This window comes from Oncorhynchus mykiss, chromosome 2, assembly GCF_013265735.2.
Source record: "Oncorhynchus mykiss isolate Arlee chromosome 2, USDA_OmykA_1.1, whole genome shotgun sequence".
NCBI classification, from domain to species: domain Eukaryota; kingdom Metazoa; phylum Chordata; class Actinopteri; order Salmoniformes; family Salmonidae; genus Oncorhynchus; species Oncorhynchus mykiss.
Window position 1 is genome coordinate 101087250 of NC_048566.1, and position 26423 is coordinate 101113672.

The window sequence follows — 26423 nt, forward strand, 5'->3', positions numbered from 1 at the left end:
CGCCAGTCAGCATGGAGCAGCCAGGGCCGCCAGTCAGCATGGAGCAGCCAGTCAGCATGGAGCAGCCAGTCAGCATGGAGCAGCCAGAGCAGCCAGTCAGCATGGAGCAGCCAGAGCTGCCAGTCAGCATGGAGCAGCCAGTCAGCATGGAGCAGCCAGAGCTGCCAGTCAGCATGGAGCAGCTAGTCAGCATGGAGCAGCCAGAGCTGCCAGTCATCATGGAGCAGCCAGTCAGCATGGAGCAGCCAGAGCTGCCAGTCGACCAGACTCTCCCAGATCTGCCAGTCGACCAGACTCTTCCAGATCTGCCAGTCGACCAGACTCTTCCAGATCTGCCAGTCGTCCAGACTCTTCCAGATCTGCCAGTCGTCCAGACTCTTCCAGATCTGCCAGTCGTCCAGACTCTTCCAGATCTGCCAGTCGTCCAGACTCTTCCAGATCTGCCAGTCGACCAGACTCTTCCAGATCTGCCAGTCGACCAGACTCTTCCAGATCTGCCAGTCGACCAGACTCTTCCAGATCTGCCAGTCGACCAGACTCTTCCAGATCTGCCAGTCGACCAGACTCTTCCAGATCTGCCAGTCGACCAGACTCTTCCAGATCTGCCAGTCGACCAGACTCTTCCAGATCTGCCAGTCGTCCAGATTCTCCCAGATCTGCCAGTCGTCCAGATTCTCCCAGATCTGCCAGTCGTCCAGATTCTCCCAGATCTGCCAGTCGTCCAGATTCTCCCAGATCTGCCAGTCGTCCAGATTCTCCCAGATCTGCCAGTCGTTCAGATTCTCCCAGATCCGCCAGTCGACCAGATTCTCCCAGATCCGCCAGTCGACCAGATTCTCCCAGATCCGCCAGTCGACCAGATTCTCCCAGATCCGCCAGTCGACCAGATTCTTCCAGATCTGCTAGTCGACCAGGATCTGCTGAAACCGCCAGTCAGCCAGGTTCTGGTAGTTTCTACTACCTGCCTGGGCTTCCTCTCAGTGCTGAGCTTCTTCTCAGTGCTGAGCTTCTTCTCAGTGCTGAGCTTCTTCTCAGTGCTGAGCTTCCTCTCAGTGCTGAGCTACCCATCTGTCCCGAGTTACCTCTGTCCCGAGCTGTCCCTCTGTCCCATGTTATCATTGTGGTGGGTAACCTATTTAGGGACGTTTAGGAGGGGGATTAAAACTGTCATGGAGTGGGGTCCACGTCCAGCGCCAGAGCCGCCACCGCGGACAGATGCCCACCCAGACCCTCCCCTATAGGTTCAGGTTTTGCGGCCGGAGTCCGCACCTTGGAGGGGGGGTACTGTCACGCCCTGACCATAGTTTACTTTGTATTTTCTATGTTTTGATTGGTCAGGGTGTGATCTGAGTGGGCATTCTATGTTACATGTCTAGTTTGTCTAGTTCTATGTTCGGCCTGATATGGTTCTCAATCAGAGGCAGGTGTTCGTCATTGTCTCTGATTGGGAACCATATTTAGGTAGCCTGGGTTTCACTGTGTGTTTGTGGGTGATTGTTCCTGTCTATGTGTTTTTCACCAGATAGGCTGTTTAGGTTTTCGTTACGTTCATTCACGTTCTTTATTTTGTAGTGTTTGCATTGATTCGTGTTTTACGTTTGTTCATTAAAACATGGATCGCAATCTACACGCTGCATTTTGGTCCGACTCTCCTTCACATAAAGAAAACCGTTACAACTGTAGAGCAAAGGGGTACATTAGACCACAGGCGGAAGAGGACACACTTAGAGTGCATTTGCCATTCTGGTAAAAACAGGAAACCAAGAAATAACAGACGTAATGGCCAAAGCCATAAAATGCATAAATGTTTAGGGTAAAATGCATTGTCTATTGTATAGGACAGGAAACCAAAGCAAGGCCATGAGTGCATAGGACAGCTGGACATACCAAGGTCAGAGGGACTCACAAAGGAGGGTGTCAGCCAAATGACCAACAGATGGACTATGGACATAGTACTTATATCATTCATAGGACACGAAAGAGTCCTGCCACCATTATAATCTAATCATAATCTAATCAAGAGCGGATATAGGCGTTTTTAGGCATGAACAAGCAGGACGCCTGAACTGAAAGATAATGGTGGCAGATGTCCTGAGGGAAGTAATTTCATTAAAATATGAAATGGACTCATAGGCTGTGTGTATAAATACAGAGCCAATGCTCTGGGAAAGTGTGTGTTCCGCGTACCATCTAGGCTTCTGATATGTTTGTATTAAAAGCCTATATTGAATTCACAAGTTCTTGTAAGTGTTATAGTTTGTAACGATTCTCCCCGACACTAGTCACACAATGACGCACTTGACAATATGAAATAAAACAAGAAAGATAATGACTTCATGCTTCTTCATCAGTTTAATATGTTTGCATAATGTCTATGATAGTGTAGAGAGAAAGAACATACAGTTCATGAAAGTAGCCTATATGATAATGAGACAGACCCTATTGGTTCCCTTTAGATAAAAATATTGAATATTCCATGCAGGTAAATAAGAACATTTTAAAAGACTTAATTCGTCAAGGCCTAATCTAAGTGGTTGTTCTTGTCACACTCAGAGTCATGGCAGCCACACTTATCAATGTAAATGTAGGACTGCATGATCTTCTTCCCATCAGGGCAGACCATCTCCACCTTCCTCTCACTGGTAGACATCTCTTGACAGCAGGAGCAGGAGTGCATCAGGGTGTTTTTCTCTGCAGAGTATCTAGCAAACAGGACACACAAACAACACTGTTAGAAACAGTACCACATTTATTCTGCCATAGGTCAACTTCCATTGAATTCTCACCCTTCAATTCAATTCCCCACTTACAAATTTCTGCAAGACCCAAATGCATGTTGCGTTTGTTTCTGTGTGCTTTTTCGGCGTGTGTGTGTTCTTATTTAGAATTTGTATTCACATAGAAGACGTTCCACAGGATCCCCCGCAGGCTGACATTTCCACCGGCACAGAGGACCTGCAGTTATTCACCTCTAGGTAGGTGGTGGTGTTCTTCACATCACAGTGACTGATTAAAGTGCCTGTGGAGGTAGACAGAGTTAAGGAGGACATTTAAAAGTGGTGAGTTTCCCCCTTACTATAACTTAACATTGATTTATTGAGTCATAAGTGGTTATGTTCATAAGAGGTTATGTTCAGAAGAGGTCAGGTTCATAAGAGGTTATGTTCATAATAGGTTATGTTCATAAGAGGTCATGTACATAAGAGGTCAGGTTCATAAGAGGTTATGTTCATAAGTGGTCAGGTTCATAAGAGGTCATGTTCATAAGAGGTCATGTTCATAAGAGGTCAGTTTCATAAGAGGTCAGGTTCATAAGAGGTCAAGTTCATAAGAGGTCAGGTTCATAAGAAGTTATGTTCATAAGAGGTTAAGATATGGAATGACCTTGGTCGTTACCCCCTTGACTTGTTTTCTTTTTTCATTCAACTTTTTCACTCCGGAAGCTTTATCTGGACATGGTTCGTCAGGACTTCCAACAGCCGAAGATAAGTAGTAACATTAACACGATGCCTTCTAATTGCAGTCGCTGTGCTCATAATGTACAGGAGAACGATCGCCTGGTGAGGATGTGCTGCAAGTTTGTGACACCAGTAAGTACAGATAGTGACGTAAGTATAAATCCCCTCGCACGGTCCCCGCAGCCAGGCTTTCTCATGGCTTCTGGAGGCAATTGCTGTAGGAATGCTCAACTGGTGTCGCTCCATCAGCCGACAGAAACTTTCAACCGGTTTTCCCCATTAACCTCTAGCGTCGAGCAATCCCGTATCCGGGAGCGTAATTATAGCCTCAAGCTCATTACCATAACGCAACGTTAACTATTCATGAAAATCGCAAATGAAATTAAATAAATATATTGGCTCACAAGCTTAGCCTTTTGTTAACAACCCTGTCATCCCAGATTTTCAAAATACGCTTTTCAATCATAGCTACACAAGCGTTTGTGTAAGAGTATTGATAGCTAGCATAGCATTAAGCCTAGCATTCAGCAGGCAACATTTTCACAAAAACAAGAAAAGCATTAAAAAAAAATAATTTACCTTTGAAGAACTTCGGATGTTTTCAATGAGGAGACTCTCAGTTTTTCCAAAAAGATTACTTGTGTAGGAGAAATCGCTCCGTTTTGTTCATCACGTTTGGCTAAGAAAAAAATCCAAAAATGCAGTCTCTACAACGCCAAACTTTTTACCAAATGAACTCCATAATATCGACAGAAACATGGCAAACTTTGTTTAGAATCAATCCTCAAGGTGTTTTTCACATATCTATTCGATGATCAATCATTCGTGGCAGCTGTGTTTCTCCTCGAAGCAAACGAAAAATACACGCAGCTGGAGATTACGCAATAATTGCAACGGAGGACACCAAGCGGCCACCTGGTAGATGTAGTCTCTTAAGGTCAATCTTCCAATGATTTGCCTACAAATACTGCTATAATAATGCTGTCGACACCTTGGGGAAACGGCAGAAAGTCTAAGCTCATTCGTGACCCATACACAGCCATATAAGGAGACATTGGAACACAGCGCATTCAAAATCTGGGGCATTTCCTGTATGAAATTTCATCTTGGTTTCGCCTGTAGCATTAGTTCTGTGGCACTCACAGACAATATCTTTGCAGTTTTGGAAACGTCAGAGTGTTTTCTTTCCAAAGCTGTCAATTATATGCATAGTCGAGCATCTTTTCATCACAAAATATCTTGTTTAAAACGGGAACGTTTTTTTATCTATAAATTAAAAGAGCGCCCCCTATATCCAATACGTTTTTTAAGCAAGGGGTCGGAGTCTGAGGCCGAGCATCTCTGGTCTCTACTCCTCCCGTTACGGGGTCTGAGACACCGAAGCCTCACACCAATATCTCTGACAAATTGAAAACCCTAGTCATTACAGACTCCATTATTAGACTTAAAACGAATCATCCAGCGATCATGCACTGTTTACCAGGGGCAGGGCTACCAACGTGAAGGCTAATCTGAAGATGGTGCTGGCTAAAGCTAAAACTGGCGAGTGTAGAGAATATAGAGATATTGTTATCCACCTCGGCACCAACGATGTTAGGATGAAACAGTCAGAGGTCACCAAGCGCAACATAGCTTCAGCGTGTAAATCAGCTAGAAAGATGTGTCGGCATCGAGTAATTGTCTCTGGCCCTCTCCGAGTTAGGGGGAGTGATGAGCTCTACAGCAGTCTCACAACTCAATCGCTGGTTGAAAACTGTTTTCTGCCCCTCCCAAAATATATAATTTGTAGATAATTGGCCCTCTTTCTGGGACTCACTCACAAACAGGACCAGGCCTGGCCTGCTGAGGAGTGACAGACTCCATCCTAGCTGGAGGGGTGCTCTCATCTTATCTTCCAACATAGACAGGGCTCTAACTCCTCTAGCTCCACAATGGAATAGGGTGTAGGCCAGGCAGCAGGCTGTTAGCCAGCCTGCCAGCATAGTGGAGTCTGCCACTAGCACAGTCAGTGTAGTCAGCTCAGCTATCGTGTCTGTGCCTCAATCTAGGACCGTGTCTGTGCCTCAATCTAGGTTGAGCAAAACTAAACATGGCGGTGTTCGCCTTAGCAATCTCATTAGACTAAAGACCTCTTCCATTCAAGACAGCAGCATACCACCCTGCATACCACTCCTGGCTTGCTTCTGAAGCTAAGCAGGGTTGGTCCTGGATGGGAGACCAGATGTTGCTGGAAGTGGTGTTGGAGGGCCAGTAGGAGGCACTCTTTCCTCTGGTTTAAAACTAATATAGTGATTGGGGACACAGTTAACCCTGGTGTCCTGGCTAAATTCCCAATCTGGCCCACAAATCATCATGGTCAAATAATAATCCCCAGTTTACAATTGGCTCATTCATCCCCCTCCTCTCCCCTGTAACTATTCCCCAGGTTGTTGATGCAAATGAGAACGTGTTCTCAGTCAATTTACCTGGTACAATAACGGATAAATAATTCCTGCAATTATTAAAAGAGATTGTGATAGCGCACATCTCAAAATAGGGCTACTTAATGTCAGATCCTTCACTTCAAAGGCAGTTCCAGTCAATGAACTTATCACTGATCATAACCTTGATGTGATTGGCCTGACTGAAACATGGCTTAAGCCTGATGAATTTACTGTGTTAAATGAGGCCTTTCCTTCTGGTTACACTAATGACCATATCCCACGCAAAGACTGAGGTGTTGCTAACATTTACGATAGCAAATTTCGATTTACAAAAAATTTAAATTATGTTTTCGTCTTTTGAGCTTCTAGTCATGAAATCTATGCAGCCTACTCAATCACTTTTATAGCTACTGTTTACAGACCTCCTTGGCCATATACAGCGTTCCTCACTAAGTTCCCTGAATTCCTATCGAACCTTGTAGTCATAGCAGATAATATTCAAATGTTTGGTGATTTTAATATTCAGATGGAAAAGTCCACAGACCCACTACAAAAAGGCTTTCGGAGCCCTATGACCATGCCTCAGGACTACCTGACATGATGACTCCTTGCTGTCCCCAGTCCACCTGGCCGTGCTGCTGCTCCAGTTTCAACTGTTCTGCCTGTGGCTATGGAACCCTGACCTGTTCACCGGACGTGCTACCTGTCCCCGACCTGCTGTTTTCAACTCTCTAGAGACAGCAGGAGTGGTAAAGATACTCTTCATGATTGGCTATGAAAAGCCAACTGACATTTACTCCTGAGGTGCTGACTTGTTGCACCCTCGACAACTACTGTGATTATTATTATTTGACCATGCTGGTCATTTATGAACATTATAATCTCCACCCGGCACAGCCAGAAGAGGACTGGCCAACCCTCATAGCCTGGTTCCTCTCTAGGTTTCTTCCTAGGTTTTGGCCTTTCTAGGCAATTTTTGCTTGCTGTTTGGGGTTTTAGGCTGGGTTTCTGTACAGCACTTTGAGATATCAGCTGATGTAAGAAGGGCTATATAAATTCATTTGATTTGATTTGATAAGAGGTTATGTTCATAAGAGGTCAGGTTCATAAGAGGTCATGTTTGACTAGTAGATCTGATGTTTAAACAATAAATACAACTTTGCACAAATCATTAAGATTTAGAAATGAATCATTATATTGTTTTAACTTACAGGTTGTGCAACATCCATTTGCATCAGTTTTCTCAGTTCCCTGTCAAAAAGAATAGTGTACAGCTCAATTTGGATATGACTAGTTACAGTCTAATGAGCTAGAGAACACAGTATAGATGTGATATTGGAAAACTATGATCATCTATGAATATGTTACTCGGGTGTAAATTCAATATAACCTACAAGTTACTATCAAATGAAGCAAGCAGTATATTTAGGTATAGTTACTTTACTTCAAACAAACACATTCAACCAGTTTCCTCATCTACTTACTGGGACACAGTCCTCTGGACGGAACACTGGGCATTTCAATTTGGATTCCACAACGATGAACTGGCTGTTTGTCTTCGTGCATTCATACTTCACACAGTGGTCACTAGGGGGCGACCAAAACTTCCCAAGCTGTCAAGTAGCAAAAAAATAAATGTTGGTAATTTAATACTGTACGTTATAAAAACTTCAATATATAAGCGTTGATAAATAATTTATAAACCTTTTAGAAATATGTACATCATTATTTGAAAATGTAAACAAACATTACAATTCTTAAGCATTTACACCTTTAACATTTATGATCATTTATGAACATTTGTAAGCATTTATATGTTCTCATTAGGACATCAATATTTAGGTTTATTTTATGCAAAATTTACAAATGATTTATTATAATACTGCTCTATTCTGCCAGAGTGTCAAAGAAGTGTCACTTCTCACCATGTATTCAGTATTGTTGTGGACACAAACAGGTTTGGCCACTGAAAGAACACACAATAAAAGGGTCAGACAATGGTTGAGGCATAACAGTTGTTGAACGCTTAAGTTAGTCACAGTTCCTGCACCATGTTACCATCATGAAACCTGCACCATGTTCATGACAATATTTACATTCATCCTGGGTTTAATAATTACCTCCAGGTTGAAGTTAAAGTCTAAGTACATGATATGTTTGAGTGAGCACTGTGCCTTTCGACGTTCTTGGAATAGAAATATGAAGTCACTGTTTTATCACTTTACACAGTTTTTAAATTATGGTGCATGATGGTTCAATGATAGGGTCCAGTGACAGGGTCCAGTGACAGGGTCCACTGACAGGGTCCACTGACAGGGTCCAGTGACGTGGTACAAAGGCTTCATAAACACTACAGAAATGTGTTACAAATAATCTATAACCATGTCAAATTAGACAAACCTGTGCTTTATGAAGTAGCTAGAATGAAGACCTGTTTGGTGCTAACATTACACTCCTTGTCATATGCCAAACATTTAGCACAAACAGACTTGTACCCAGGTTACCTGGTAGCACGTTAAGGTGCCTCTCTACCCTGTCTCTACTCACCACATGTATTTATCTGACAGCAGTCCACCGTCTCGTTGACCAACACCTCACCGTACTTCTTACAGGTAACAATTTCTTGGGCCGGACATTTCACTGGTTCACACTGGACACTCAGTGTGTCAGCATTACACGTGCACTTCTGGCAGTTACTGTTCCAAGTCTCACCAAACTGTGTTGGGACAAAACAAACACTGTTAACAGAGACTTCAAATTTGTTAAGACGAGGACTGGCCACGCCTCAGAACCTGGTTCCTCTCTTGGTTTATTCCTAGGTTTCTGCCTTCTAGGGAGTTTTTCCTAGCCACTGTCTTTCTGCCTCTGCATTGCTTGCTCTTTGAGGTTTTAGGTTGGGTATGTGTAAAGGCTTTGTTGCTGCTGCTGATGAAAAAAAGGGCTTTATCAAATATATTTGATTGATTGATAATAGCAATAGGGCTCCAGCCTCTTCAGGGCTGGACAATTTACAAGCCCCAATGGATTATTATTAAAATAATGGGGGTTCTATACAGAAACTTTTTGTGGGCCATAATTTATTTGATTTATTTCACCTTTATTTAACCAGGTAGGCTAGTTGAGAACAAGTTCTCATTTGTAACTGTGACTTAGCCAAGATAAAGTGTAGCAATTCGACATGCGAATGTGCAGGTAGAGATACTGAGGTGCAAAGGAGCAAAATTAATAAATAAATACCAGTATGGGGATGAGGTAGGTAGATAGATGGACTGTTTACAGATGGGCTATGTACAGGTGCAGTGATCTGTAAAATGCTCTAACAGCTGATACTTAAAGCTAGTGAGGGCGATGTGAGTCTCCAGCTTCAGAGATTTTTGCAATTCGTTCCAGTCATGGGCAGCAGAGAACTGGAAGGAAAGACGACCAAAGAAGGAATTGGCTTTGGGGGTGACCAGTGAGATATACCTGCTGGAGTGCGTGCTACGGGTGGGTGCTGCTATGGTGACCAGTGAGCTGAGATAAGGCGGGTGACATGGGTGATTTATGTGTCTTGTTTTGTCTAGGGGTTTTGTAGTCTATGGGGTTGTGTTCAGTTGAGTGTTCTAGGTAAGTCTATGGTTGCCTGGAGTGGTTCTCAATCAGAGGCAGGTGTTTATCGTTGTCTCTGATTGGGAACCATATTTAGGCAGCCATATTCTTTAGGTATCTTGTGGGTGATTGTTCCTGTCTCTGTGTTTTGCACCAGTTAGGATTGTGTCGGTTTTTCCATGTTTTCTTATTTTGTATAGTGTTCACGTTTTCATCTTTCATTAAAGATGTTTATAAATAACCACGCTGCGTTTTGGTCCGCCTCTCCTTCCCAGGAAGAAAACCGTTACAGGTTTGGAGACAAGTATTAAGCGAGGGCCAACCAATGAGAGCGAGCAGGTCTCAATGGTGGGTAGTGTATGGGGATTTTGGTGACAAAACGGATGGAACTGTGATAGACTGCATCCAGTTTGTTGAGTAGAGTGTTAGAGGCTATTTTATAGATCATAGACATCACCGGAGTCGAGGATCGGTAGGATGGTCAGTTTTACGAGGGTATGTTTGGCAGCATGAGTGAAGGATGCTTTGCTGCGATATAGGAAGCCGATTCTAGATTTAATTTTGGATTGGAGATGCTTAATGTGAGTCTGGAAGGAGAGTTTACAGTCTAACCAGACACCCAGGTATTTGTAGTTGTCCACGTATTCTAAGTCAGAGCCGTCCAGAGTAGTGAATCTGGACGGGCGGGCAGGTGCGGGCAGTGATCGATTGAATAGCATGCATTTAGTTTCATTTGTGTTTAAGAGCAGTTGGAGGCCAAGGAAGGAGAGTTGTATGGCATTGAAGCTCGTCTGGAGGTTAGTTAACACAGTGTCCAAGGAGGGGCCAGAAGTATGCAGAATGGTGTCGTCTGTGTAGAGGTGGATCAGAGAATCACCAGCAGCAAGAGCAACATCATTGATGTATACAGAAAAGAGAGTCTGCCCGAGAATTGAAGCCTGTGGCACACCCATAGAGACTGTCAGAGGTCCGGACAGCAGACCCTCCGATTTGACACACTGAACTCTATCAGAGAAGTAGTTGGTAAACAAGGCTGTCGAGTCTGCCAATAAGAATGTTGTGATTGACAGAGTCGAAAGCCTTGGCCAGGTCAATGAATACGGCTGCACAGTAATGTCTCTTATCGATGGCGGTTATGATGTCGTTTAGAACCTTGAGCGTGGCTGAGGTGCACCCATGACCAGCTCTGAAACCAGATTGCATGGCGGAGAAGGTATGGTGGGATTCGAAATGGTCGGTGATCTGTTTGTTAACTTGGCTTTCGAAGACCTTAGAAAGACAGGGTAGGATAGATATAGATCTGTAGCAGTTTGGGTCTAGAGTGTCACCCCCTTTGAAGACGGGGATGACCGCGGCAGCTTTCCAATCTTTGGGAATCTCAGAAAGAGAGGTTGAACAGGCTTGTAATAGGGGTTGCAACAATTTCGGCAGATAATTTTAGAAAGAGAGGGTCCAGATTGTCTAGCCCGGCTGATTTGTAGGGGTCCAGATTTTGCAGCTCTTTCAGAACATCAGCTATCTGGATTTGGGTAAAGGAGAAATGGTGAGGGCATTGGCGGGTTGGTGTGGAGGGTGCCGGGCAGTTGACCGGGGTAGGGGTAGCCATGTGGAAAGCATGGCCAGCCGTAGAGAAATTCTTATTGAAGTTCTCAATTATAGTGGATTTATCAGTGGTGACAGTGTTTCCTATCTTCAGTGCAGTGGGCAGCTGGGAGGAGGTGTTCTTATTCTCCATGGACTTTACAGTGTCCCAGAACTTTTTTGAGTTAGTACTACAGGATGCAAATTTCTGTTTGAAAAAGCTTCCCTTAGCTTTTCTAACTGCTTGTGTATATTTGTTCCTAACTTCCCTGAGAAGTTGCATATCACGAGGGCTATTTGATGCTCATGCAGAACACCACAGGATGTTTTTGTGCTGGTCAAGGGCAGACAGGTCTGGAGTGAACCAAGGACTATATCTATTCCTAGTTCTACATTTTTTGAGAGGGACATGCTTATTTAAGATGGTGAGGAAGGCACTTTTAAAGAATAGCCAGGCATCATCTACTGACGGGATGAGGTCAATGTCATTCCAGGATACCCCGGCCAGGTCGATTACAAAGGCGGAGCCCTCCTCCTCTCCAGCGCTGTCGGAGTCTCCCGCCTGTTTAGCGCTGTTAGAGCCTTCCTTCCCTACAGCGCTGCCGGAGTCTCCCGCCTGTTCAGAACTGCCAGTTAGCATAGAGCTGCCAGTTAGCATAGAGCTGCCAGTTAGCATGGAGCTGCCAGTTAGCATGGAGCTGCCAGTCTGCAAGGAGCTGCCAGTCTGCAAGGAGCCGCCAGAGCTGCCTGTCTGCAGGATGCCGCCAAAACTGCCAGTCTGCAAGGAGCCGCCAGAGCTGCCAGTCTGCAAGGAGCCGCCAGAGCTGCCAGTCTGCAAGGAGCAGCCAGGGCCGCCAGTTAGCATGGAGCAGCCAGGGCCGCCAGTCAGCATGGAGCAGCCAGGGCCGCCAGTCAGCATGGAGCAGCCAGGGCCGCCAGTCAGCATGGAGCAGCCAGGGCCGCCAGTCAGCATGGAGCAGCCAGGGCCGCCAGTCAGCATGGAGCAGCCAGAGCAGCATGGAGCAGCCAGAGCTGCCTTTCATCATGGAGCAGCCAGTCAGCATGGAGCAGCCAGAGCTGCCAGTCGACCAGACTCTCCCAGATCTGTCAGTCGACCAGACTCTCCCAGATCTACCAGTCGACCAGACTCTCCCAGATCTGCCAGTCGACCAGACTCTCCCAGATCTGCCAGTCGACCAGACTCTCCCAGATCTGCCAGTCGACCAGACTCTCCCAGATCTGCCAGTCGACCAGACTCTCCCAGATCTGCCAGTCGACCAGACTCTCCCAGATCTGCCAGTCGACCAGACTCTCCCAGATCTGCCAGTCGACCAGACTCTTCCAGATCTGCCAGTCGACCAGACTCTTCCAGATCTGCCAGTCGACCAGACTCTTCCAGATCTGCCAGTCGACCAGACTCTTCCAGATCTGCCAGTCGACCAGACTCTTCCAGATCTGCCAGTCGACCAGACTCTTCCAGATCTGCCAGTCGACCAGGATCTGGTAGATTCATCAACCTGCCTGAGCTTCCTCTCACTCCTGAGCTTCCTCTCACTCCTGAGCTTCCTCTCACTCCTGAGCTTCCTCTCACTCCTGAGCTTCCCCTCAGTCCCGAGCTGCCCCTCAGTCCCGATCTGCTCCTCAGTCCAGTGGGGTTCTGGGTGAGGACTACTAGGCCATGGTCGGCGGTGAGGGTGGACTATCCAGGGACGCGAGGAGAAGGGACTAAGACATTGATTGAGTGGGGTCCACGTCCCGCGCCGGAGCCGCCACCATGGACAGACGCCCACCCGGACCCTCCCTATTGTTTTGAGGTGCGTTCGGGAGTCCGCACCTTAGGGGGGGGGGGTTCTGTCACACCCTGGTCAAAGTATTTTGTGTTTATCTTTATTTATTTGGTCAGGCCAGGGTGTGGCATGGGTTTTTGTATGTGGTGTGTATGTATGGGGATTGTAGCTAGTGGGGTGTTCTGGCTAAGTCTATGGCTGTCTGAAGTGGTTCTCAATCAGAGGCAGGTGTTTATCGTTGTCTCTGATTGGGAACCATATTTAGGCAGCCATATTCTTTGAGTTTGTCGTGGGTGATTGTCCTTAGTGTCATGATGTCATTGTTCTTTGTTAGGTTACACAAGTATAGGCTGTTTCGGTTTTCGTTAAGTTTATTGTTTTGGTAGTGTTTGTGTTTAGTGTGTTACTTCATTAAACATGGATTGCAATAGACACGCCGCATTTTGGTCCGACTCTCCTTCTCACCAAGAAAACCGTTACAGTAGGTTCATTGATAATTTGTGTGAGATTGATGGCATCAAGCTTAGTTTGTACGATGGCCGGGGTGTTAAGCATGTCCCAGTTTAGGTGACCTTTGTAGCACGAGCTCAGAAGATAGATGGGGGGGGCAATCAATTCACAAATGGTATTGAGGGCACAGCTGGGGGCAGAGGGAGGTCTTGTTTCTGGAAAGGTAAATGGTTAGAAGTAGGAGCTCAAATTGAGCTTAATGTGAAGTGAGCTGTTGAACCATTTCTTCTGACAGATTAATTGTGGTATACATCCACATTATTACCTGTTTGGGTTTTCCATCAGGTCCTGTGCATCCTTGAAGGGAAAATAAGATCTTACGTCATACATGCTGGTACTTTGAGACACAATGAAACAATGTATTTCTCAAACTGACACATCCTTACCACAGTCATGAACACAGGTGTCAGAGAATGTGTTGAACAAGATGGTACCCTCAGGGCAGAAACAGCCCTCCATGAATGAGTCACATACAATGTCACGGGTCATTTGTGCTCCCTGACATGAATGCACATATTTTTCATTGTATCTATGATAAGAAAAATCTATTAATTACAGACTAGAAACTTTGGCATAGACTGGAAACCTTTAAGAATGCATGTCCATTAGGTAGTGGTGTAAAATAATGAGATGGGAATGAGATGCGATGGGAATGAGACGAGATGGGAATGATATGGGAATGAGATGAGATGAGATGAGAATGAGATGAGATGAGATGGGAATGAGAAGGGAATGAAATGGGAATGAGATGAGATGGGAATGACATGAGCTGGGAATGAGATGGGAATGAGATGGGGATGAGATGGGAATGAAATGGGAATGAGATGGGAATGAGATGAGAATGAGATGAGATGGGAATGAGATGAGATGGGAATGAGTTGAGATGGGAATGAGTTGAGATGGGAATGAGATGAGAATGAGATGAGATGGGAATGTGTTGAGATGGGAATGAGATGAGATGGGAATGAGTTGAGATGAGATGAGAATGAGATGAGATGGGAATGAGATGGATACCTTGAATTGCATGTTGGCTGGATAGTAGAGCCACATGCCTTATAAACTTTGGTCTTAGGGCATGTCAGTTCTGTAACATGGTCCAGATGGAATGAAAGACAAAACAGTAAGTACACAATTTGTAAATGCAGGTTGTCAAAAAACAAATAATTAATGTAAATCATAAAGTTATTAGAATTATTTAAAACCGTGTTAACATCTATCCTGCATCTGAAATTGGATCCTATTCCCTACTTAGATCACTACTTATGGCCGGAGCCTGGTCAAAAGCAGTGCACTATGTAGAGAATAGGATCCCATTGGGGACACAGTTCTTATTGAATATGAAAGTCCTGCCCTACCACATGTTCCATTAGTTGATTTCCTCCAGTCGATACAGACTCCAGCTGCTGCACACCTCACGGCGTAGGCTTCCAGGCTGGAGCAGCCGACTGAGATATTTGGCATGTGGCAGACATCAAACTTACAGGCCTCGAAGAAGGGTTGTTGTGGGATAACGTCATGGCATTGCTTAAAGACCCTTCCAAAATAAAGAACCCATTTAAGTTATTATATCGGCCTAACCCAAAAGGGGCATTTAATATGTCACAACAGATTTCTTACAAATATTGATTACTCTATGCCTTACACGCTAAATTATTTGTGAAGCATCTAGTTCTTATGAATATGACATATTTTATACGGCATAAACAGTCTGTAAGATACTTTTGGTTCTAAGTTATGGAACAACAACCCATGCTTTTACCGGAGAGTTTACAGACTTGTATGTATACAGTGTCATAGCAACCTCAATCAATTCCCTTGTCTTTGTAATATAGCTGTCTCTTTGTGTTATTACAACGTTACATGTCTTACGGGCTAAGTATGATGTCACAGATTGATGTCTTTCCTGGCGGGCAGGTTGGAGGCGTAGGGGTAGGTGTGGTAGGTGGGTTAGGGGGTTGCCATTCACAGTAGGGTTTTTTAACATCAGGAATCTTCCATTCATGAGCCATCCCAGGACATGATGGGTCAATCTGTCCATTTGGTAATCTGCAATCGTTTTTCCTGATATTGTCACAGGTACCTTTATAAAGGTACAACAAATATGGGAATGAGAAAAAACAAGTTATTTTATGTCAGAAACAGCTGCTCATAACTTTAAGGCTACCTACAGTATCTTTTAATTGGTTTTTCTATCATTGTAACTGTACAGTGAACTTTAATGCCATGGAAATGCAATAACACGCAACAAAATAACATTAAATCATTGCAACAAATGTTCAGTTTACTCACAGAGTACTTACTACAAGCTGTTCATCTGAATCATACTTGAAGTGTTTTTGGTCTACATAATGGATGCATCCCAAATGGGACCCTATTCTCCCTGGTTAAAAGGAGTGCACTACAATAGGACCCTATTCCTCCTGGTTAAAAGGAGTGCACTACAATGGGACCCTATTCCCCCTGGTTAAAAGGAGTGCACTACAATGGGACCCTATTCCTCCTGGTTAAAAGGAGTGCACTACAATGGGACCCTATTCCCCCTGGTTAAAATGAGTGCAAAACAATGGGACTCTATTCCTCCTAGTTAAAAGGAGTGCACTACATTGGGATCCTATCCCCCCTGGTTAAAAGGAGTGCACTACAATGGGACCCTATTCCCCCTGGTTAAAAGGAATGCACTACATTGGGAACAGTGTTCCATTTGGGATGCAGTAAAGCCTACATACTTACCACACTGCCCCTCTGTGTTGTTGTAGAATAGGGAGTTTGGCAGGGTTACACTGAACATAAGGGATTTAAACATCACTGTTGCTTTAATGGCAGGGATCTTCAACAGTAACTCCACCCCAGTGCTGGTGATCATGAGGTCTTCATTAGAAAAGGTTGGGAAGATCTGATTTCCATTGATGTAAACCTTGTGAATGATAAGGGAAAACATTACATTACGAATGAGAGTAGAGAACAGAATAACATTACAATAATGTAGATAAGATATGAACGGTTTCCAGAACTAAATGAAGTCACAAGGAGAGTTGGTAGTCTGTTAATAATTTGTCAATATAATGAAATTCTTTGAAATGTCATGGGAATGTTTCAGATACCTTGATGATGGTTTTGAGTTAATGTGATGGCATCATCAAAGTGGTTAACCAATATGTAACGTTGCTAAATAACTATGTGTAACTACTGTAGTGTAGTAGTGCAAATTACATTTGTTGTAGTCGGCAAGATCAGATATCCCTATTAATCAATACCCCCACATTACAAAAAGTAAATAAGTAAATAATAGATTTCAAAATATGAAGCTAGATTATTTTAAGTCTTAAAGTGGTATGAGAATGTCTATATCAAATAATGTCTGAATCAAAGAATGTCTGTATCAAAGAATGTCTATATCAAATAATGTCTGTTTCAAATAATCTCTGTATGAAAGAATGTCTATATCAAAAAATGTCTGTATCAAATAATGTCTATCTCAAAGTAAACTTTTTTAAGTGTAAAAATGTGAACAATAGCACAGTTATAATTACCATATTTGTTGTCACGTTTAATCTCTTTGGGGTGAGAACGATTTTATAGGACTTGTAATTGACAATCAGAGACTGAGGGCAGGTCGCATGTCCAGACGGATCGCAGTTATAGTTGTCGATGATGACACTGAAGTTCTGTCGAGGAACTATTTCTTTAATCAAAACGTAGGTGCAGTTTTCCTGGAAACTGTAATATTGGCCATCAAATGTGACGTAATGAGGGTCTCCCCATCCGTAGCATATACCTGAGAGATAGAACAGAAGAAGGTAACAAATAGATAGATCACTCATCAATACAAGAGTTTAAAGTCCTACTCCAACATTCCCCCCCACTTCTAAAGCCAAAGTTGCGCCACTGGATCAGACCTCCTTGAAGTTTGCAGTTGTGTCAAAAAAAAAAATGATTTTGTTCAAAACATTTTGTATTTCTTTACTTTATATTTTCTTTAGTATGTGAACTTTACTTTATTTATACTTGGGATATCACTTTCAACAGGAAAAGTTAAAAAATCACTGGAGGACGTCTTTAAAACAAGTAAACTTGGAGTAATACGTATTATTTGTAGATGGAGATAATAAATAATAATAAAAAACGTTAAAAAACGTTAAAAAAAAACCTTTTGAACAAATAGATAGATCACTCATCAATACAAGAGTTTAAAGTCCTACTCCAATATTCCCCCCCACTTCTAAAGCCAAAGTTGCGCCACTGGATCAGACCTCCTTGAAGTTTCCAGCTTTGTAAAAAAAAACAAATATTGTATTTCTTTACCCTTTAGTATGCGTACTTTACTGTATTTATACTTGGGATATCACTTTCAACAGGAAAAGTTAAAAAATCAATGACGGACGTCTTTAAAACAAGTCAATTGGGGGTAATGCGTATTTGTAGAAGGTGAGAAGAGATGATAATTAAAAACATTACGTTTTGAACTTACATTCACATTCGTAGTGATAGCAGCAACCTGATTTGTCATAGACTTTCACTGGTGGGTATCCATTTTCACACACAGGCTTTTCTACAGACTCACAGACCACAAACGTTGTGGTTATTACACCCCTGTGGCAAGTCTGAGTAGTGCAGTTGTCTGTCTTCCAAGTCTCACCATCCTAAAGTTGAAAATGTATGTTTTAGTCCTGAAAGTAAACACACTACGTACTACACAACACGATGAACAACACAACACTATAAACTACACAACACTATGAAGTACACAACACTATGAACTACACAGCACTATGAACTAAGAAACACAATAATTCTGTTTATTTTATTTCATTACCTTTCTTGGTGGAATGACATATTCACAGCCCTTGTAAGGTGTAGTCGGGGACAATGTAGATGTTGTAGTATGGGTAGCTTCTGTTGTTGTTGAGACAGTGCTGACTGTAGTTGAGTCAGTGCTGACTGTAGTTGAGACATTGCTGACTGTAGTTGAGACATTGCTGACTGTAGTTGAGACAGTGCTGACTGTAGCTGAGACAGTGCTGACTGTAGCTGGGGTCGTAGAGAGACATGGTCTGGCTTGTTTCTCAACACCACAACTTGAGTTACAGTAGGAGGTGAAACACCAGCCTGCCCCATCAGTCTCATTATATATCAAGGAACCTAAACATAAACATAATATTAGTAATGAATAGATATTAAATGAAGTGTATGAACGCAACACGTAATCACAATTTATCATTTTAATGAAAGAAGATATCACTTACCAGCAGGGAAATATTGTTTTTCATATGGGCAAAAACATAATGTGGTAGGATTTGTGGTTGGGGTGGTCGTTGGGGTTGTGGTAAAGGTTGTTGTTGGGGTAGTGGTAGGAGTTGTTGTTGGTGTAGTGGTAGGAGTTGTTGTTGGGGTAGAGGTAGCAGTTGTTGTTGGGGTAGAGGTAGCAGTTGTAGTTGGGGTAGAGTTAGGAGTTGATGTTGGTGTAGTGGTAGGAGATGTTGTTGGGGTAGAGGTAGGAGTTGTTGTTGGGGTAGAGGTAGCAGTTGTAGTTGGGGTAGAGTTAGGAGTTGTTGTTGGGGTAGAGGTAGGAGTGGTTGTTGAAGCAGCTGAAGTAGTTGTTAGGGTAGTGGTAGGAGTTGTTGTTGGGGTAGTGGTAGGAGATGTTGTTGGGGAAGTGGTAGTAGTTGTTGTTGGGGTAGTGGTAGGATTTGTTGTTGGGGTAGTGGTAGGAAATGTTATTGGGGTAGAGGTAGGAGTTGTTGTTGAAGTAGCTGTAGTAGTTGTTGGGGTAGTGGTAGGAGTTGTTGTTGGGGTAGTGGTAGGACTAGTTGTTGGGGTAGTGGTAGGAGATGTTGTTGGGGTAGAGGTAGGAGTTGTTGTTGGGGTAGTGGTAGGAATTGTTGTTGGGGTAGAGTTAGGAGTTGTTGTTGGGGTAGAGGTAGGAGTGGTTGTTGAAGCAGCTGAAGTAGTTGTTGGGGTAGAGGTAGGAGTTGTTGTTGAAGCAGCTGAAGTAGTTGTTGGGGTATTGGTAGGAGTTGTTGTTGGGGGAGTGGTAGGATTTGTTGTTGGGGTAGTGGTAGGAGTTGTTGTTGGGGTAGTGGTAAGATTTGTTGTTGGGGTAGTGGTAGGAGTGGTTGTTGAAGTAGCTGTAGTAGTTGTTGGGGTAGTGGTAGGAGTTGTTGTTGGGGTAGTGGTAGGACTAGTTGTTGGGGTAGTGGTAGGAGTTGTAGTTGTGGTAGTTGTTGGGGTAGTTGTAGTCATTGTTGTTGAAGTAGTTGTAGTAGATGTTGGGGTAGTGGTAGGAGCTGTTGTTGGGGTAGTGGTAGGAGTTGTTGTTGGGGTAGTGGTAGGAGTTGTTGTTGGGGTAGTGGAAGGTTTTGTTGTTGGGGTAGTGGTAGGTTTAGTTGTTGAAGTAGTTGTGGTTGTTGTTGGGGTAGTGGTTGGTTTTGATGTTGGGGTAGTGGTAGCAGTTGCTGTTGTAATGGTTGTTGTTGTTCTTGTTGTTGGGGTAGTTGTTGTTGTTGGACTTTCTGTTGTTGTTGTTGGGGTAGTTGATGATGTTGTAATGGTTGTTGTGGGCCTTTCTGAGGTGGTAGTTGTCCCATTGCTACAAACATCAACAACATCAACACAACATCTGACTCTGATCTCGTAGTTGTAGCACATTGGTGGGATGCCTTGATCCTTGTTGCGGCATATCAGTCCAACTGAGGGATTGCATTCAACATTTTGACCTAGTTCGGCCAAAGGAACATAGATGTTGTCTTTGGCTCTGCATTCTACATCCTTAGGTTGGCTACAAATATCAATACCAGATTTCCTTATATTTTCTATGGTTTCAAAATCTCCTCCTTCTGGTCCAACAGAGGGATAGTATTTGCTAATCCAGTCTGACCAATCACAGACAGTGTTGGTCAGGCAGTGTGGAGTAGTAGTGGGTGAAGTGGGTGTTGGTGAAGTAGGGGTTGTTGTGGGGGTAGTGGAAGGGGTTGTTGTCAATGTAATGGTTGTTGTGGGGGTAGTTGTAGGGGTTGTGAAGGTGGTAGGGGTTGTTGTGGGGGTAGCAGTAGGGGTTGTTGTTGGGGTAGTGGTAGGGGTTGTGGTTGTGGTTGGGGTAGTGGCAGGAGTTGAGAAAACAAATGTGGTCGGTGCTTGAGTGGATATCTGTGTTGTAACACTTGGTGTAGTTGTTGGAGTTGGGGTGCTGGGACAGGGGTTCATAATCCGGACAAAAGTTCCGTTCTCTTTGCAGGTGGCAGTAATACAGGTCCCATCACCGTCAGATGTGTGATATATGGTCGCTCCATACGGGTATGTTCTGCCGTCGTAGAAACAATAGCAAGCTGCAATAGGATTATCACAAGGAACACAAGTTAATATCAGGCTAATGTTTCAGTTATTATCATGTAATCATCTTGTCATGTTACCTTCTTGGTAATAATGTAGGCTAATGTTTCAGTTATTATTATGTAATCATCTTGTCATGTTACTTCTTGGTAATAATGTGGGCTGATGTTTCAGTTATTATCATGTAATCATCTTGTCATGTTACCTTCTTGGTAATAATGTAGGCTAATGTTTCAGTTATTATCATGTAATCATCTTGTCATGTTACCTTCTTGGTAATAATGTAGGCTAATGTTTCAGTTATTATCATGTAATCATCTTGTCATGTTACCTTCTTGGTAATAATGTAGGCTTATGTTTCAGTTATTATCATGTAATCATCTTGTCATGTTACTTCTTGGTAATAATGTGGGCTGATGTTTCAGTTATTATCATGTAATCATCTTGTCATGTTACCTTCTTGGTAATAATGTAGGCTAATGTTTCAGTTATTATCATGTAATCATCTTGTCATGTTACCTTCTTGGTAATAATGTAGGCTTATGTTTCAGTTATTATCATGTAATCATCTTGTCATGTTACCTTCTTGGTAATAATGTAGGCTTATGTTTCAGTTATTATCATGTAATCATCTTGTCATGTTACCTTCTTGGTAATAACGTAGGCTTATGTTTCATTTATTATCATGTAATCATCTTGTCATGTTACCTTCTTGGTAATAATGTAGGCTAATGTTTCAGTTAGGTAGTGGTTTTCCTTACCTTGGACATCATAGCTGCATCTGACCTCAGTCGATGAGCAACGACTTGAAAAATAAAGAAGGAGGTTACAGTACCTTTCAAAGTCGAATAAAATATTAAGAGCTATTTGTTATGAAGTACAAAACAATGTTACATGTTATATTCACAATAAGGTATTAACAGGTCAAATCACAATCTTTGAAAATCAAAATCAATTGAATGGTAGGTAAACCTCTTTGTAGGTGGACTATTGACATTGCCTTATCTGACTAGAGATACAGGCTACCTTAAGGCTTATACCAACCGTATTAAACCCTATGTAATGTAAATACAGTATCTATGTATTTATCAAAATGTTGATCTGAAAACATACCATGTCTGACAGTTCTCCTTAGAAGGTATAACCTCTCCATCATTGTAATGAGTTCCATCTCCATCGTAGCAACCACAGTCCTTCTTAGTGACACACTTCATGGTACTTTCTTCCAAATAAGGCTGGGCCGAAGAACATTTTGGATAGCAACCTTTAAGATAAAAACAGTCAATTTAATCCAGGACACCTGCACAGATTAGATCATCCTCATGGTATCTAGTTTTAACACCAAAGCTGTAATGGATATGATATTTCAATATTTGTATTTAGTTTTCAGTATAGATGAACAAGGGAGGGGGAGGCATTACATATTTTATACTGTACTTTTGTAACAACTTTGAACGTACATTTTCCAAATCAAACCGTGTTGGGGATGAATCAGAATTAGTTGGGTAACATAGATAAGATGTTTTATTTTCATTATATGCTTGTGAGTTACTTCTCATCAGAATGTATCTTGTTGTACTATAGTGGTGGCCATTTGTATTTCTCTGTCCTGGGTTCAGTTACTTGGGCTGCAGAGAGGGGAGAGGTCAAGCTTGTCTTCATATGTAAACATATATTTTAAACCATGTGAATGGATGATTGAGGGGGAACCAATTATCTCTTGGCTCCACAATGTCTATGTGCCAGTCACTGTGTCTCTGTGATCTTGTCCAGGAGGGGTGTATTTGATATATGTCAGTGGATGAGGTTTAGTTTTTGGTCCTGAGTGGTACCAAGAGCGAGATAAGAACATAGTTTAGGAGACAAAGCTGAACGATAATTTATAGCCAATGCTGTCTGGCTATGTGTGTCTTTGCTATAAAGGATCTCAGTTGCAATGTGTAAGGACTCTCAGAGAATTCATTTATAGAGACTGAATTGATAGAGACTGAGAGTCACAGGGTTGTGATGGAGCTCATAATAATAAAAGATGGACTTTATGATAACTCTGACTTGTGTGGTGGTTTGCTCTCATGATTTGGTAAATACAGGAAATTTACACTACAACGGCCAAGCTCTTATGAAGGGCTCTTAGTTACCTTCCAGTGCAGGGATCTGACTGGAGCATGTTCCTGAGGGATTCTTGCAGGTCTTCATACAGGGGTATCCACACGGATTATAATGCCACTCACACTCACCAATAGGGTTGTAGAAATCACAGAACAGAGCTGGTGAAATGAAAACATGTCACATTTTAACTGAACCAGGGTCCTAAAAGAGGATTAAACAGTTACACATTCAAATCATAAATTGGTATTCTGTCCCGATAGCAAAACAATCCCACCTATCCATCAGTCAATTGTCCCACTCAAAGCAAATGACTCACGGCAGATATCTGGTGTTCTCCACTTGATACAAGCCCCTGCCTCGTTACAGGCCTGGGCGTAGGCTGCTACAGCTGTACAGAAACACTCGCAGTCTCCCCCAGTGTCACAGGCACACGAGTCCCTCACACAGGCATCATGGAATGGCGTGGGGTCCACCTTTTAGGAAGATGCATTAAGCCATCATTTATTTATTCAATGCATTGCCCAGCTTGTTGAAGAGACTACAGATGAATTATTGACAATGATTATTATTGGGTTGGATGGCTGACTTTATGTTTTTGTTTTCTGTTTAGTACTACTTTTGTTGTCTTTTATGGTGACTGTAACGGTTTTCTTGGTGAGAAGGAGAGTCGGACCAAAATGCAGCGTGTCGATTGCGATTCATGTTTAATGAAAAAACACACTAAACACAAACACTACAAAAACAATAAACGTAACGAAAACCTAAACAGCCTATCTGGTGAAAACACATAGACAGGAACAATCACCCACAAACACACAGTGAAACCCAGGCTACCTAAATATGGTTCCCAATCAGAGACAATGACGAACACCTGCCTCTGACTGAGAACCATATCAGGCTGAACATAGAAATAGACAAACAAGACATGAAACATAGAATGCCCACTCAGATCACACCCTGACCAATCAAAACATAGAAAATACAAAGTAAACTATGGTCAGGGCGTGACAGTACCCCCCCCCCCAAGGTGCGGACTCCGGCCGCAAAACCTGAACCTATAGGGGAGGGTCTGGGTGGGCATCTGTCCGCGGTGGCGGCTCTGGCGCTGGACGTGGACCCCACTCCATGACAGTTTTAATCCCCCTCCTAAACGTCCCTAAATAGGTTACCCACCACAATGATAACATGGGACAGAGGGACAGCTCGGGACAGAGGTAACTCGGGACAGATGGGTAGCTCAGCCCTGAGAGGAAGCTCAGCACTGAGAAGAAGCTCAGCACTGAGAGGAAGCTCAGGCAGGTGGTTGGATCCGGCAGATCCTGGCTGGCTGGCGGTTCTGGAAGATCCTGGCTGACTGGCGGATCCGGAAGATCCTGGCTGACTGGCGGATCCGGAAGATCCTGGCTGACTGGCGGATCCGGAAGATCCTGGTCGACTGGCGGATCCGGAAGAGTCTGGTCGACTGGCGGATCCGGAAGAGTCTGGTCGACTGGCGGATCCGGAAGAGTCTGGTCGACTGGCGGATCTGGAAGAGTCTGGTCGACTGGCGGATCTGGAAGAGTCTGGTCGACTGGCGGATCTGGAAGAGTCTGGTCGACTGGCAGATCTGGAAGAGTCTGGTCGACTGGCAGATCTGGAAGAGTCTGGTCGACTGGCAGATCTGGAAGAGTCTGGTCGACTGGCAGATCTGGAAGAGTCTGGTCGACTGGCAGATCTGGAAGAGTCTGGTCGACTGGCAGATCTGGAAGAGTCTGGTCGACTGGCAGATCTGGAAGAGTCTGGTCGACTGGGTCGACTGGCAGATCTGGGAGAGTCTGGTCGACTGGCAGATCTAGAAGAGTCTGGTCGACTGGCAGATCTAGCTGCTCCATGCTGACTGGCAGCTCTGGCTGCTCCATGCTGACTGGCTGCTCCATGCTGACTGGCTGCTCCATGCTGACTGGCTGCTCCATGCTGACTGGCGGCCCTGGCTGCTCCATGCTGACTGGCGGCCCTGGCTGCTCCATGCTGACTGGCGGCCCTGGCTGCTCCATGCTGACTGGCGGCCCTGGCTGCTCCATGCTGACTGGCGGCCCTGGCTGCTCCATGCAGACTGGCAGCTCTGGCGGCTCCTTGCAGACTGGCAGCTCTGGCGGCTCCTTGCAGACTGGCAGCTCTGGCGGCTCCTTGCAGACTGGCAGCTTTGGCGGCATCCTGCAGACAGGCAGCTCTGGCGGCTCCTTGCAGACTGGCAGCTCCTTGCAGACTGGCAGCTCTATGCAGACTGGCAGCTCCTTACAGACTGGCAGCTCCTTGCAGACTGGCAGCTCCTTGCAAACTGGCAGCTCCTTGCAAACTGGCAGTTCCGAACAGGCGGGAGACTCCGGCAGCGCTGTAGAGAAGGAAGACTCTAACAGCGCTAAACAGGCGGGAGACTCCGACAGCGCTGGAGAGGAGGAGGGCTCCGACAGAGCTGGACAGGCGAGGCGCACTATAGGCCTGATGCGTGGTGCTGGCACTGGTGGTACTGGGCCGAGGACACGCACAGGAAGCCTGGTGCGGGGAGCTGCTACCGGAGGGCTGGGGTGTGGAGGTGGTACTGGAAAAACCGGACCGTGCAGGCGCACTGGAGCTCTTGAGCACCGAGCCTGCCCAACCTTACCTGGTTGAATGCTCACGGTCGCCCTGCCAGTGCGGCGAGGTGGAATAGCCCGCACTGGACTATGCAGGCGAACCGGAGACACCGAGCGCAAGGCTGGTGCCATGTAAGCCGGCCCAAGGAGACGCACTGGGGACCAGCTGCGTAGAGCCGGCTTCATGGCATTAGGCTCGACGCTCAATCTAGCCCGGCCGACACGCGGAGCTGGAATATACCGCACCGGGCTATGCACCCGCACTGGAGACACCGTGCGCACCACTGCATAACACGGTGCCTGTCCGGTCTCTCTAGCCCCCCGGTAAGCACAGGGAGTCTGCCCAGGTCTCCTACCTGGCATAGCCATACTCCCTGTTAGCCCCCCCCCAAGAAATTTTTGGGGCTGCCTCTCAGGCTTCCATCCACGTCGCCGTGCTGCCTTCTCATACCAGCGCCTCTCTGCTTTCACCGCCTCCATTCTACGGTAACCTTCCTCGCACTGCTCCAGCGAATCCCAGGCGGGCTCCGGCACTCTCCCTGGGTCGGCCGCCCACCTGTCGATCTCCTCCCAAGTAGTATACTCCATACTGTACTCCTCCTTGGGCTGTTCCTGTTGTTTCTTCTCCCGCTGCACCTTAGTGCGGCTACACTCCCCTGGTTTAGCCCAGGGTCCTCTCCCGTCGAGGATTTCCTCCCATGTCCAGAAATCCTTATTGCGCTTCTCCTCGCGCTGCTCCTGCCTGTTGACACGCTGCTTGGTCCTTTTGTGGTGGGTGATTCTGTAACGGTTTTCTTGGTGAGAAGGAGAGTTGGACCAAAATGCAGCGTGTCGATTGCGATTCATGTTTAATGAAAAAACACACTAAACACAAACACTACAAAAACAATAAACGTAACGAAAACCTAAACAGCCTATCTGGTGAAAACACATAGACAGGAACAATCACCCACAAACACACAGTGAAACCCAGGCTACCTAAATATGGTTCCCAATCAGAGACAATGACGAACACCTGCCTCTGACTGA

General features: G+C 44.6%; 1 protein-coding gene across 1 annotated transcript in view; it reads right to left on the reverse strand.

The window, feature by feature from the left end:
• Positions 1 to 2237: 2237 nt before the first annotated feature.
• Positions 2238 to 26423, reverse strand: part of LOC110502631 (mucin-2-like) — a 64283-nt gene continuing 40097 nt past the window's right edge. The window contains exons 27-46 of the mRNA XM_036961005.1: positions 23099 to 23255; positions 22812 to 22940; positions 21787 to 21937; positions 21435 to 21478; positions 18591 to 20669; positions 18161 to 18486; positions 17816 to 17987; positions 16878 to 17122; positions 16078 to 16261; positions 15217 to 15427; positions 14703 to 14881; positions 14362 to 14431; positions 13734 to 13876; positions 13613 to 13644; positions 8429 to 8597; positions 7807 to 7847; positions 7366 to 7494; positions 7093 to 7132; positions 2899 to 3019; positions 2238 to 2702 (exon numbers count right to left, since the gene is read on the reverse strand). Coding sequence (XP_036816900.1) covers positions 2522 to 2702; positions 2899 to 3019; positions 7093 to 7132; positions 7366 to 7494; positions 7807 to 7847; positions 8429 to 8597; positions 13613 to 13644; positions 13734 to 13876; positions 14362 to 14431; positions 14703 to 14881; positions 15217 to 15427; positions 16078 to 16261; positions 16878 to 17122; positions 17816 to 17987; positions 18161 to 18486; positions 18591 to 20669; positions 21435 to 21478; positions 21787 to 21937; positions 22812 to 22940; positions 23099 to 23255 — 4803 coding nt within the window. The 3' untranslated portion in view covers positions 2238 to 2521. The remainder of the gene's footprint in view (positions 2703 to 2898; positions 3020 to 7092; positions 7133 to 7365; positions 7495 to 7806; positions 7848 to 8428; positions 8598 to 13612; positions 13645 to 13733; positions 13877 to 14361; positions 14432 to 14702; positions 14882 to 15216; positions 15428 to 16077; positions 16262 to 16877; positions 17123 to 17815; positions 17988 to 18160; positions 18487 to 18590; positions 20670 to 21434; positions 21479 to 21786; positions 21938 to 22811; positions 22941 to 23098; positions 23256 to 26423) is intronic.